Here is a 13817-nt window from a genome sequence, read left to right as displayed (position 1 = left end):
GGAATGACAGTTTGTTGATTATAGGATACGTTGGTAGAGGACAAGACTAAGAGCAAGGACGACTCGTCTATGCTGGTTGCATAACGATAACTTGATTAGGATAGTGGCTATGGAAGTGGAGACTAAGGGAAAATTTGAGAATTAAATAGTTGAGTCAGTAAAATGTGGTGATTCATGGGATGTTGGAGTAAGGAAGAGGGAAGAGTAAAAACTGAGCCCCAAGTCTTTGGCTTGAGGACCTAGGTAGGTGGTGGTACCATTGCCAGAGACAGGTACTTGGATGGTGAGATGAGTTTGTGCGGAAGATGGCAAGGCCAGTTGAAATATTAGAGATAGCAAACTCATATGTTAATAGTAGGCTGGGACTTTGAGTCTGATTCTCTGGAAATCCACAGCCCTTTGCTATACTGTGCTGCTTCCCATACGAGCTAGCAGGGTTAGAGAGGAGGTGATGGCTTTGTGAGTCCTACCTGAACAGGCATCTCCCCCCCCCCTTTTTTACTCTTTCCTGTTTAATCCATAGCTATGCTGCTTAGATTTATTTGAAATTTATGTTCTGTTACAATGATACTGATCTTTACTAAATGTAATGTTCATATTCTCAAGGTCTTCAGATCTTTTAGGCAGCCTTTTTAGCAACATTTTCTATTGCAACATCGGGAGAGTTAGAATTTATGTTTCTTATTTAGTTATTGCATAGTTTCATGAAAGGTAATGAAGATTGCCTCTGTATCTTCTCTTAGTATTTTGTTTGAAGTGCTTTTACTTTTGTCATGCCCAGTAGAATGTTATTGTCATGTTGGGGGACTAGGGCTTCAACATAGGAATTTTGGGGGGCACAATGCAGTCCATAACACAGAGATAATGGAGTGCAAGGAAATTTTGAAGTATTTTGGCCTTTGGGTTTTGTTCTAGCTGGGAATGAAGTGTTCTGGAAGTAAACACCCCTTTCCCCCCCCCCCCAAGAAAATAGGGTAATTAATCATATTTTACTTATTTACCGTGTTAAGTGTTTAAAGTTGGTTAGGTTAACGTGGCTGCAGCTAATCAGTCTTGATTTTCCAAGCTGGAGCAGGCTGTCTTTTCAGGTAAAAAGCTGCCTAGTGTGTTTGTGTATGTGTGCACGCCATGTTAAGATAGAGAGGGGCAGGATTGCCCTTGGTATGATGCCTGTTTCTCTAAGAGGAATCATGAACTGTAATCTATGAAAACTGGTCTTACAGAGCAGTGAGCTGTGAATTCACTTGTTTCGGGGCTTTCAGTTTAAATGAGGTTTGAATTTCCTTTTTAGAAAAATTGCTTCTAGATGGTCCTGGGTATTTTGGAAACCTATTTTGTTTCTTGTCCTCTAGTCATTTTGATAGGGCTGTGGAAGAATGGAGACAGTTCCATTGTGACCTTAATGACCTCACACAGTGGATAACAGAGGCTGAAGAGTTACTGGCTGAAACCTTGGCTCCCGATGGTGGCCTGGACTTGGAGAAAGCCGGGATGCACCAGCAGGTGAGTGCTTTCTGTCAGAGGATAGGGCGCCGCTCAAAGGGTGGCATATTTCTTTAGTATGTGGCATTGAAGACTGATTTTGAAAGTAAGGGCTAAATATGTTAACTTTTCAGGAGTACGTGGATAACCTGTAATTTTTGTTCCACTTCTGCTTTCCAAGTTCAGAAGTTTAAGAAACACTGGTATTTACAGTTTTTAACCAGGACTTTAGAAATTTACATTAAAAATGCTCTTTAGTGGTTAATGTAGAAAAAAAAATTATTTTTAAGATTTTATGTTCAGAATAACATTTGTTAAATTTTGTATGCAAGACTTTATTAAGGACAGAAAGATATTTGTATACCTCACCTGTTTTCTGTACTTAAACACTAGGCATCTTATTTTTCTTTGTATAATTGATAATTCTCATATAAGTAAATTATTCTTGAGCTGTGTCAGGGCCACTGCTCATGTGAGTCTAATATAGTCTTGGGGAAATACAACACAATAGCTAAATCAGTTCTGTTGATATTGGGTCATTAAAAATAATGGACAAAAAGCAAGCAAAATTTCAATTTACCACTGTTAAAAGTATTTTTTATTATATCTTTAAAATATACTTAATGTAGAAAGCTGATGAGTTAAAAAATGCTTATATTTTTTTCATGAACATGTTAATTTTCATGAATTTTATTTTTATTTTTATTTTTTTAAAGATTTTATTTATTTATTTGACAGAGAGAGACACAGCGAGAGAGGGAACACAAGCAGGGGGAGTGGGAGAGGGAGAAGCAGGCTTCCAGTGGAGCAGGGAGCCCGATGCAGGGCTCGATCCCAGGACCCTGGGATCATTACATGAGCCGAAGGCAGACGCTTAATGACTGAGCCACCCAGGCGCCCCATGAATTTTATTTTTAGAGTTATAGATAAGTGCTTAAATTTGACTTTAAAATATCCCTTTTTAGTTTGTTGCTTAAAAATTTACAGACTCATGAAGCAGTGTCTCAATAAAATACACACAGGTTTACTTACATACGGTGGGACATAGGGGTATGTGGGGTGTATACATATATATGTTTTTAGAAATGCTTTCAAGCACATGTTTGGAAGAAGAGAAACAGTCCACTTTAGTCAAACATAATCGATGCTTAGGCTTCAGCATAAAGAGCTGTTATTTATGTTATTAGGCTGTCCTCTTCCAGTGTATTTTGGCCTGATGGCATTCATGTGAATGGGTTAGATTTCAAAATAGATTTCAGTTAGTGTGTTCATTGAGATGTAGGTAAAGTGTTTAAAATGCCTTTTTCATGAACATAAAATGTTCTTCCAGGACTGTGTTTCTCTAACACTTAGACTGACACCATAGTACCTTTGTGGATCGTTGCATAGTTTAGTAATGGAGTTCACTTTGAGATGTACTCTGTTACAGGAACTCGAAGAGGGCATCAGCAGCCACCAGCCCAGTTTTGCAGCCCTGAACAGAACCGGGGATGGGATTGTACAGAAACTCTCCCCCATGGATGGAAGCTTCTTGAGAGACAAGCTGGCAGGTTTAAACCAGCGCTGGAGTGCGATCTTTGCAGAAGTGAAGGACCGGCGGCCAAGGTGATTAGCTGTGATAACTCGAGGGCACGGGGTAAAGAGATTTTGGCAGAGCCTTTTAAGATGCAGTTAGATGAGTTCAAAATTCTTCGATTGTCTGATAGGAGTTGTACTGACATTTAAGACCTCCACTGCGATGTTCTATATTTTTAGAACGTTGTCTCTTACTGTATTTTTAGGCTATCTGTAAAGTCTCACTTTTCTACTCAGATGTCCTACAATGTGAAAGATATCTTTCTTTATTCCTCTTGTTTCTGACGTTTTATTATGATATGGCGACTTTGTGGCAGGAACTTGAAGTAGGTGGGGAACAGTCTGGACTTGCAGTCTGAAGATCTGGGTTCAGGGTCAGACTTCTCACTCACTCATTTCCTGACTGGGTCTTGGAGTCTTCCTCTGAAATCCCTCTTACTTGGTTGTTCTTAATGGCAAAGGGTGTGTTACATCCATATATGCCAGTGCTTTGTAAATAATACAATTGCTCATCTATGTAATATAATAAATACGATGAATTATTGTTTGCTTTTATGTCAGATTCTGTTAAAATGCCCAGATTTTATTAGGTGTCTTCTGGTTGCAAACATGTTTGATTACCAGTGAATATAATACTCAGCATTACAAATTATTTTATATATTACCTTAAAATTATTTGAAGTTATTTTTGAGACAGTCAAGATTTAATGGTTGATTTCTACTTTGCATAACACATTTTACTTCATTAACGATCTTCTTTTTAGGTTAATGGTAGTTTGGGTTGAAAAGTCTCCCATTTTTTTTTTCTGCTAATTTTAACTCTGTAGATGCTGTATTGATACAGTGATAAGCTATTGTTTTGTTATAAAGACCAAATCAATATTTTATCAAGTCCAGTTTTACAATGTAAAATATAACATAAAATATGGAACTATGAATATTTGGCCTGTGGCGGCTTTTTATAAAATCACATCATCTATTGTTTTGTGTGTTTTCGTAAGAGGCAAATAATGGTTTGTGCATTTGGGTTGAGAGATTGCCTGTGGCTAGCGACCGTGTTTGGCACCTGGCACACATTGTTTCATTTTATCCTCTCAACTGCTCTAGGGGGGCTTAGACCCATTGTACAGCTTTTGAAACTGAGGCTCAGAGGGGAGAGCTTAAGTAGCTTGTCCAAGTCTCACAGAAAGTTAGTGATGGCATGAACTTAGGCTCTTAAATACTGTGCTTGAACAAATTCGGCAAGACCACAGAGCTCTCCGGCCAAGTTTCCTCCTCTGTAAATAAGAACTGTGATAACTTCTCAGAGGTGTTATGAGGATTAAATGAGACAGTGTTGGTAAAAAGGGTATTCCCAGACTGTTCATAGTAAACACTCAAAATATCTAGATCTTACAATAGCAAGTTAAACTAAAACTTATTCTTTAAGCATGTTATTGCTGAATTTTGCCAATGATCGATTGATTTGATCAATATTTATTGAGTTTTGTGTTTAGCCTTAGGGGTGTAAATATGACTTAGGAACTCGGAGACTAAGATGAAGAAAATGTTTAAAGGGACGAAGGATACTGTGTGATTAAAGAGCTCATCATTAGGAAGATACAGTGTCATCACAAAGGCAGGGATGATGGGATGGAATTTAGGCATCCCAGGGGAGGGATCCTGAAGCTGAGTTTTGAAGCGCTTGTAACAATTTCCCGTAAGTTCACCCTAGCGAGGACCTTCTAGGGAAAAGACTAGAACAGGCAAAGGTGAGAGGCATGAAGTAGCATGGCCAGGTGAGAGATCTGCAAAGTTACATGGTAAGGAGGGTTCAGGGGACCAGGGGTGCAATTGGAAGCTGAGGTCCCATAGGGTTTTATGTGCCATGCTAATGAGTTTGCATGGAGAGTCTTTATAGCTTGAAAATCATCTAGCTCCCAGGTCTTCTTAAGGAAAAAGATGTGCCTGCTGGCATGGTATTAGCAATAATAGCAGAAATTCTCCTGAAGATTTTCAGATGGATCTCAATGTGGTCGTTATTGCTCCCAGAACTAATAAGGTGAAGCTAATACATATTTTACTCATCTTGGGGATGAGATAAGAATAGTGAATCTCTTCTTCAACATCTTGTATTTTAACTAAAGCAATATTTATTTTCATAAATTTATGTTTAACTTCATTTCAGGTTATAACTTATCTTAAATTGGGGCCACCTTGCAATTTTAAGAGCTTGTATGTGTACTCTTACCAGAGTCGTTAAGGAATAGCACACAGTTTAATTTGTTTTTATATTGAGTGCCTGTAGTTAAATATTTGCACAGTTCATCAACTTATGCCATTATTCCTTAATGAGCAATTGTTATCTCCTGTTTGAACATAAATTTATAACTTGTTTTTACTCTTAGTGATAACATTTAAAATGTGGATTATATTTAGCTAGTTTGAGGATGAAAACTTTGTGTGACTCAAATATGTCTCTTGAAACTACTTTGATGTTAGTTTCTTTCATAGATATATTTTCAAAATATTGTTAGTCATGATTATGCAACATTGGAAATATAAGTTCCAACTCTTTTTTAAATACAAGTTTTCTAATAGTATTTGGGTGCTTACAAAGTTGTTACTTAACGAATCTTCGACATAGAGGGTAAATTACCTGTCTTAGTATTGTCAGTCTTTAACAATTAGTACCATTGCTTGATTGATTGAGTTTAATCTTGAAGCAGTGTTCTCTCCTGATGGATACTTAAAAATGTAAACTTATGATTTTGTAGTGATTTTCATTCATTTTTAACATCAAAATACTCTCCTTCAAGTATTACTGTGTTAAATACACAAATATTTCTTTAGCATTTGATTATAGTTATATATTGTATCATATGTTAGGTTTTTTGTGATTAAAAAGTCATAGCCATAAAAAATGTAAATTTTTATTCAGGATGACACAATGCAATTCATTAAAAAATTGCATTCCATTTTTAAGCTAGCAGCTAATAACTACAACTATAAAAATAATGATACCACCACCAAGCTGTAAATAGCTTTCAAACCCTCTCTGAAAAATACATAATCTTACTCATCATGAGTTCTAGTCATATTCTCATCTTCTGACAGATGGTTTATATACTTATGAATGTTATTCTTATAACATTTAAAAGATCTAATTAAGGCAGTTCCTTTTTTATATTCATATGACTATTTGTTTCCTTATATCCTTTAAAACTTTTGTTTTTTCTAGATCTCCTTTTATAACTTGGTGCTATATTCAAATACAATACTTATTTTAACGAGCTAACCAAATTTTCATTTTTTTCTTAGTCTTTCCTAATACTTGTAAAAATTTTCCATTCTCAGTATCTTGCCTTGTTCTTACTCTTTCTTTCCTATGAATAAAGTAGAGTAATAGTTGCTACTTAATGTGAATAATATGTCATATAATGATGACTTTTTGTCTCCATCCACTACTCAAAGAGAATTATGTGTTTTTCCTTATTTTTTGAGGCAAAGACATTTTTCTTTCTTTTTTTAACTTCCATTATGTTGTACAATGGTCTCTAGCTTTAAAAAAATCTGTTGTATTAAATTTCTGCAGAATTTTTCTTGATGAGAGAAGATAATGTATATAGTTTCAATATTTTTGAATTTAATGAAGGTAGAATTTTTATTCTCATATTATCAAAAAATCTTTGGTATTGCAGAATGTATACACTAGTATTAACACTCATTTAAAAATATATATTAAAATAATTATTAGGAATTTTTGTGTGTGTGGTGTATTTAGTCGCGATATCCAAAGCAAATATATAATGTTCTGCCTAATTGGATAATTTCTGTCAATGTTTTTCAATAATATATTCTTTTAGGCTTAAAGGAGAAAGTAAGCAGGTGATGGAATATAGAAAAAGACTAGATGACATTATCTGTTGGTTAACAAAGGCCGAGAATGCTTTGCAAAAGAGATCAACCACTGAGCTGGAAGAAAACCTGCAAGAATTAACAGTAAGTGGTTTTTTTGTCTCTGTATTTGCCAATGCTTTTTGGTGCATGAACATTTACACTAAAAATTAAATACTACATGACTGAAGAAGAAAAGGGGAAGAAACTTTGTACTCTGTGGTAAATGTGGTAAACTTTCAAGAGGATTTTTTTTTTTTTTTTAAGAGCAGCTATAATTTTGTTCTTGCGGAGGTAAGGTTTCACTCATAGAGAAGTGGTAAATCATATGGTCTCAAGTATTAGACCGAAGATTTTTAGGCTATTTTAAACAGACTTCATCATTTTAGAATATAGTAGTACTGTGAAGTATAGTTCTTTGCTTTTAGATTTAGAAGATAATTACTGATTACTAGATATAAAATTGAGTTTTACAAGAAAACTCTGACTTGAGAGTCACTCACCTCAGCTTACTTCAGGCTTAGCATCACGCTTTTACTAATCAAATTTCCTTTGTTGATCCACAACCAACAAGAATTGTCTATAGTTGTATATGTATACAATATGTAAAAATACATAACGATGAGTATATGTAAATATATCCAAATATCCATACATTTTTTATATCTATAAATTTTATATTTTTGTGTCAAGAATTAAAACACTTGTTGCAGAACAGTAAGATTAATGTGCTCATATTTTTACTAAAAAAAAAGGAATTGTGTGTGAGTGTTGATACACACATGCATGCATCAAAGTATGCCTAAAAGGATACCCGCTAATTTGATAAAAGATTTTAAGGAGTATGATTAAGGCATTTTGGGAAAGAAACGCTTAATAATGATGAAAAAATATGTGGCAAACAATTACTAAGTTTTCTTTTCAAAATGTGACAAATACTTAACAAACTTCTTCCTGTTTTATCTAAAAATTTCAATAGTTTTCTTGGACATCCCATTTTGTAAACAATTTGGGGCAGTCACAAAGAGTGGGACAGTATATTAGGATAGGTAGGTAGAGATGAGGTAGAGATGGATGCCTAAAGTGTTCCTGTTGTTTCTTTCTTTTGCCTTTGATTAGAATAGACATTATTTTCATTATCTAAGAACAGTATGTTAAAGTATCAATGTAAATATGATATAATATGACCCTGTTAAGAGATGGGGGTCAGGGGAGGGACCAGAGCACAAGTTCATACAAATACGCACTGCAAGTATGTGTTCATTCCCATATCAGTTAGAGTTTGTTAACATTAAGTTCAGGCTTCTTATAAGTTTATTTTCCAAGAAAAGTTAAAAACATTAGAAGTCCACATTCATAAGAATATTTCCCAGAGAGATTTCTGATACAGTTCTTGAACTTTTCCCAGTATGACAACTTTCTAACTGCAACTCTATTCTGACTCTTTTAGGACTTAACCCAGGAGATAGACGTACAAGCTGAAAAACTCAAATGGTTGAATAGAAATGAATTGGAAATGCTTTCAGATAAAAGTCTGAGTTTACATGAAAGAGAAAAAATTTCAGAAAGCTTAAGAACTGTAAATTCGACATGGAATAAGGTGTGCATTATTAATTACTGTGATGACTTTCTCATGGTTATTGATTTTGTTGTCAAAGGAGTGAGATCATGTAACGGTTTTGTTTTCAAGTATACCCAAATTTGGGCACATTTTATTAATGCTTACTAACGTTTGTAATTATTATTTTTTTCATCTGTCATGGACAGAAACCTATATCCTCAGAATACTTTTTATTTTATGTGGGATATTTTGTCTGGGGATCTATATGTTTTATGCTACATTAAATAATGAATATATATTAGAATTAGCCAATACAATACCATATAAAATCATAAAATTGTAAATTAAGAGCATTAAAATAATGCTCTGATGTTGCACATGACTTCTCACATATGTAGGTTTATTTTAATGATTTTATTCATTTAATTATTTTTATTTATTTTTAATGATTTATTCATTTATTCATATGTTTACTAGGTTCCAGGTGGAATGTAATAGCATTGGTACAAATGACTAAGATGAGGTCCTTTCCCTCGTGCCATTACTTTTTTTTTTTGCAGTTAAAACAATTAAAAGCAGATAAAATCATAGATTTCTATTTCTTTTGCTCTGGAACATACCATATCAGAATGTGAGGTCTGTCTGAGACAATGTATATGTCTCTGTCCCTGGATAGATCCCTTATCAGTCATTTTTTCCTTTCTTGATCCCCTTGAAATGATAGCCATCATCCTATATCTAATGATGCAGATGCTTTATTGATCTAGACTCTCTGAGAATTACTGCATTGATGAGTCAGTGTTACTGATGACTCACACATGTATATCTTGGGCCTTGACCTCTCTCCATACTCTAGACTTACATGTACAATGGCCTGTTCAGCATGTCCACTTGGCTATGTAATAGGTGTCTCAAACATACAAAATCGAGCACCTGATCTCCACCTCCTCCCTGTGCTTTACTTTACTTCTCCCACCTCAGTTGCTAGTAATTGCTCATTATTGTTTGGTCAGAACCTTTGGAGTCAATCTTAGGTGAATTATATTTCACTTTAAAAAAACTCCAAAGCTTGGAGTCATCACCAGCGTCTCCTTCAAAATACATATCTGTTTGATGGATGGTTTGATGGATGGCTAGATGGTTAGATACATGATAAAGTGAATATAGCAAAATTCTAACAATTGTCGATGTTGGGTGGCACATTGGGTATTCCCTGTACATTTTTTCAGCTTGTTTTTAGGTTTGTAGAATTTCCTAGGTTTGACTGCTTTTCATGAACCCCATTGCCACTAACTTGTTTTTAAGCCATCATCATCTCTTGTCTTGATTTCTGCCATGGCCTCCTCACTGATGTCCCTGCTTCCTCCTTTGCCCTTTGTCAAAGCAGCCACAGTATTTGTTAAAACAATTCAGATCAAGTAACTCCTCTGAGCAAAGCCCGCTAATGGTTTTCCATCTCACTAGGAGGAAAGGCTGAATTCCTTAATGTGACTTAATAGGCCCCTGATGTTCTGGCTTCCTGTTTTTTCCCCAACTTCATCTTCTCTTCTCTCTCCCTTACACTCCTGTCTGGACATGTTGGCTCTGTGTCAGACATGCCAGACTCAGGTTGTGTATATCCAGTCGGAGCACACATCTTTTCTTAACCTAAAGGATGTCAGTAGACATTGTGTAGAATAGGGCACCCTGGTTAATTTGGGAGCACTGTGTTAGACAAAGCTGAGACTTCCTTTACCATAGGATTTCATGTAGATTTAACTCAACCTAGGTGAATTATAAGTGTCCAATATCAGACAGTGCTTACTGTGCAGAGAATTTTGATAAACACACTTTGGGAAATACTAACCTGGGGTATTTCATTCATGCATGCATTTATTCATCAGTAGTTTTGGACTGGACTCTTTCATTTTGAGAACTAGGAATCCAGCAAAGAGTATGATACTGCTTCTAACCCAAAGAGTTTATTGTGGGTGAGACAAGTAACCAAGCAATTGTAAGGTAGAGGTATCCACAGGGACACAAAGGTAGAGCACTTACCTGGCTTTGGGAGGTAATCATGGAAGATTTTGTGGAGGACATCATATCCATGTGAATTTATAAAGAATGAATAAGTATGGATCAGATGAAGAATGGGGGAAGGGGCATTGTAGGGAGAAGCAGCAGCAAGTGAAAGGGTCTAGAGGAGACAGAGAATAAGCATGGTGCATTTGGGTCCCGGAAATAGCTCAATGTGAAGTGGAAGGACGAGAGATGCTTGCAGAGACCAGATCCTAGCAGCCTCCCCATGCATCACAAGGAATTTGAGCTCCATCTTGAGAACAGTTCACCACCTTGAGAGTAGTGGGCAGCTACTGATGGGTTTTAAGCAGAAGAAAATTACATTTTGAAAGATCACTATAGGGCGCCTGGGTGGCTCAGTTGGTTAAGCGACTGCCTTCGGCTCAGGTCATGATCCTGGAGTCCCTGGATCGAGTCCCGCATCGGGCTCCCTGCTCGGCAGGGAGTCTGCTTCTCCATCTGACCCTCCCCCCTCTCATGTGCTCTCTCTCTCATTCTCTCTCTCTCAAATAAATAAATAAAAAATCTTAAAAAAAAAAAAAAAAAGAAAGATCACTATAGCTGCACAGTAGAGATGGATGGAGTGATCCTAAAGATGGAGAGCCTTAGGACATCAAGATATCAAGGAACTCCTCCGAGCAAAGGCCACTATCCAGGACAGGAAAACTGATCTGAGAAGATCAATGAGTCATTAGACAACCTTGTGAAGGGAGTGTCAGGGAAACAGATGATGAATTCAGATTTGGACATGTCTGAATATCCAGTTGACAGAATGAGCTGGACTAAAGATATATTTTTTGGAGTTTTTAGCCTTTTAAGGCTCCATATGATAAATGAAACCATTAGAAATGAGGACCCAGGGAGAGAAGCCAGGGCCAAGGGTAAAAAGACCAAAAAAACCTCCCGTGTAGAATGTCAGTATTTGATGGATTGGCAGAGGAGAATGAGCTGGTGAAGGATGCTTAGAAGATCAATCAGAGAGGGAGGCATTAAGTCAGGATTGCAGAATATTCACAGTATCCCAGGGAGAGGGAGGGACAGCATTTAGTGTTCCGAAGGGCTAGGACAGCTAAGGACTGGCTGGCACTCTTCACCATAATGTCAGTGGAGGGGGCGCTCTGGGAAGACTGCAGTGGATATGAAGGTGGAGACAGAAGCTCAGGCGTTGAGGGGGATGAAAAGCAGCAGAACTATCACTTAGAATAACACTTCCTCTTTCAAAAATATAATCGTCTTTATTTATATAGTATTCTTCTCTTTGTTTGGCCTGATGCTGTAGATATGCAGAGAAGTGCCTAGCACATTGAAGGAACGCATCCAGGAACCTTGTTCTGTGTCTCAGACAAGAATTGCTGGTAAGATACAGTTTACTTCTTCACAAAAAATGTTTATAAGCATAGCAAAATTTTATGATGGTAAGTATAATGTCAGAAAAACTTATTTAAAAACACAATGCAATTGTGATTTATTATTCTACTTTTCAATATTTTGAAAAGAATGTGTTTTGGGGCGCCTGGGTGGCTCAGTTGGTTAAGCGACTGCCTTCGGCTCAGGTCATGATCCTGGAGTCCCGGGATCGAGTCCCGCATCGGGCTCCCTGCTCGGCAGGGAGTCTGCTTCTCCCTCTGACCCTCCCCCCTCTCATGTGGTCTCTCTCTCTCTCTCTCTCATTCTGTCTCAAATAAATAAATAAAATCTTTAAAAAAAAAAAAAAAGAATGTGTTTTTTTTTTTTAAAAAACAACAAAACATATTTCACTGCCTAGTGTGTGCAAGGCATTCCTTCTTTGGTAGTTAAGACTTCTCACCTTTCCTGGGCCTAGAGTGGGATATGGGCCTCCTACGCGGAGGCCCCTGAAGGCAAGGGGAACGCAAGGTGGGTGAATGGAGGGATAGTCTTCTGGGGATATGCAGTTTTTCAGGACATCAGCTATAACCTGCTGTGTCTGCTATGTTAACGTGTTCTGGAGTTGTGTTAATTAGACACTGATAATGACCGAAAACAAAAAGTTTGGGTGGATATCCTGGGAATCAGGTGAGAGGTGGGGATTTAGAAGAATTCTCCACCCCAGGGAAGGTCTTTACTGACAAATGCTGATCACTAAGATTTGAAGAAAGAAGAGTTTTCTCACTCTTTCATTTCCTTCTGTCCTTGTCTGGAGTAGAGGGCAGGCTACTGCCCAGTAGCCACTGTGGTCACTGCTCATCACAGCCTTACAGGCTCTGGAAACCTCCTTGCCCTGCTCTCCCTCTGTTGAGTCACCAGGCAAACCCCCAAGTGTGATGAACCCTAACTTTCCACTTTTTCTGTGCCAGCTATGGGGCTGCTGCTGATTCCCCCCTTCCTCCTCTTCCTCTCCTTCCCCTCCACCCATCATCCTTCTCTCGTCTTCCCTCCCCCTCCACTTTTTCCTTGTCCCTCCCCCACCTCCTGTTTCTACTGAGGATTCTGAAAAAGTGTTGAGTGACAAGGTTTTTTAAAAACTTTTGAGATCACAAACTTGGTGAGAGCCAAGTCTGTAATCTGTTTTACTTATATTTCCCAGTACCTCGCCCCGCAAATACCTGGGGCCTGATAGGTCTGTTGATTATATTCAAAACACTTAAATTAACATTTGGGTACTGCGGCTTTGCAAACACAAGCTCAACTCTATACCTACAGGGAACAGACTTGATACATTTTATGAAAGAGCGATAGGTTATCTTACCTTTTGAAGCATCATTATGACAAAGGAACAGAGAACATTTTAATACACAAAATTTTAATACACATTTAGAAGTATAGCGACACTATGCCTTCAGTGGGTGGGTAGTTCATTCTTAATAAGATACTCGTCCCTGGGACAGGTATGAGACCTGAAACTTATTTCAGTGTGTCCCTCTCCTCCTACACAGTGTTCTAATTCAATTTCTTCTTTTTTATTATGTTAAAAAAAATAACCATTTTAAAGTGAACAGTCCAGTGGCATTTAGTACATATGCTTTATTGTGCAATTACCACCTCTGTCTAGGTCCACAATATTTCCATCACTCCAAAGTAAAACCTCTTACTCATTCAGCAGTGTCTCTCCATTCCACTCTACCCCCACGCTGTGCTGACCACCAGTCTATGCTCTGTCTCCATGGATCACCTATTCTGGGTATTTCTCGTACAGTGTTTCTTTCACTTGGCATATTGTTTTTGAGGTTTATCCAGGTCAGCTTCTTGCTGACCCTCCTCAAATGGGTGCTCAGCACTGAGAGGCAATCCTACTGTACTTTTCTCT

The 13817-nt window shown here is 37.3% G+C and overlaps 1 protein-coding gene across 4 annotated transcripts in view; it reads left to right on the top strand.

Annotated features, from left to right (window-relative positions):
• Window positions 1-13817, top strand: part of UTRN (utrophin) — a 484838-nt gene that overhangs the window by 213383 nt on the left and 257638 nt on the right. For all 4 annotated transcript variants that reach the window (XM_044917202.1, XM_044917200.1, XM_044917201.1 and 1 more), the window contains 5 exons: window positions 1353-1503; window positions 2912-3087; window positions 6903-7038; window positions 8384-8533; window positions 11832-11907. In XM_044917202.1, coding sequence (XP_044773137.1) covers window positions 1353-1503; window positions 2912-3087; window positions 6903-7038; window positions 8384-8533; window positions 11832-11907 — 689 coding nt within the window. The remainder of the gene's footprint in view (window positions 1-1352; window positions 1504-2911; window positions 3088-6902; window positions 7039-8383; window positions 8534-11831; window positions 11908-13817) is intronic.

Source organism: Neomonachus schauinslandi, chromosome 8 (assembly GCF_002201575.2).
Source record: "Neomonachus schauinslandi chromosome 8, ASM220157v2, whole genome shotgun sequence".
Classification (NCBI taxonomy): Eukaryota; Metazoa; Chordata; class Mammalia; order Carnivora; family Phocidae; genus Neomonachus; species Neomonachus schauinslandi.
The sequence above is the reverse complement of the archived record's forward strand: the minus strand, read 5'-3'. Positions and strand labels throughout refer to the sequence as shown.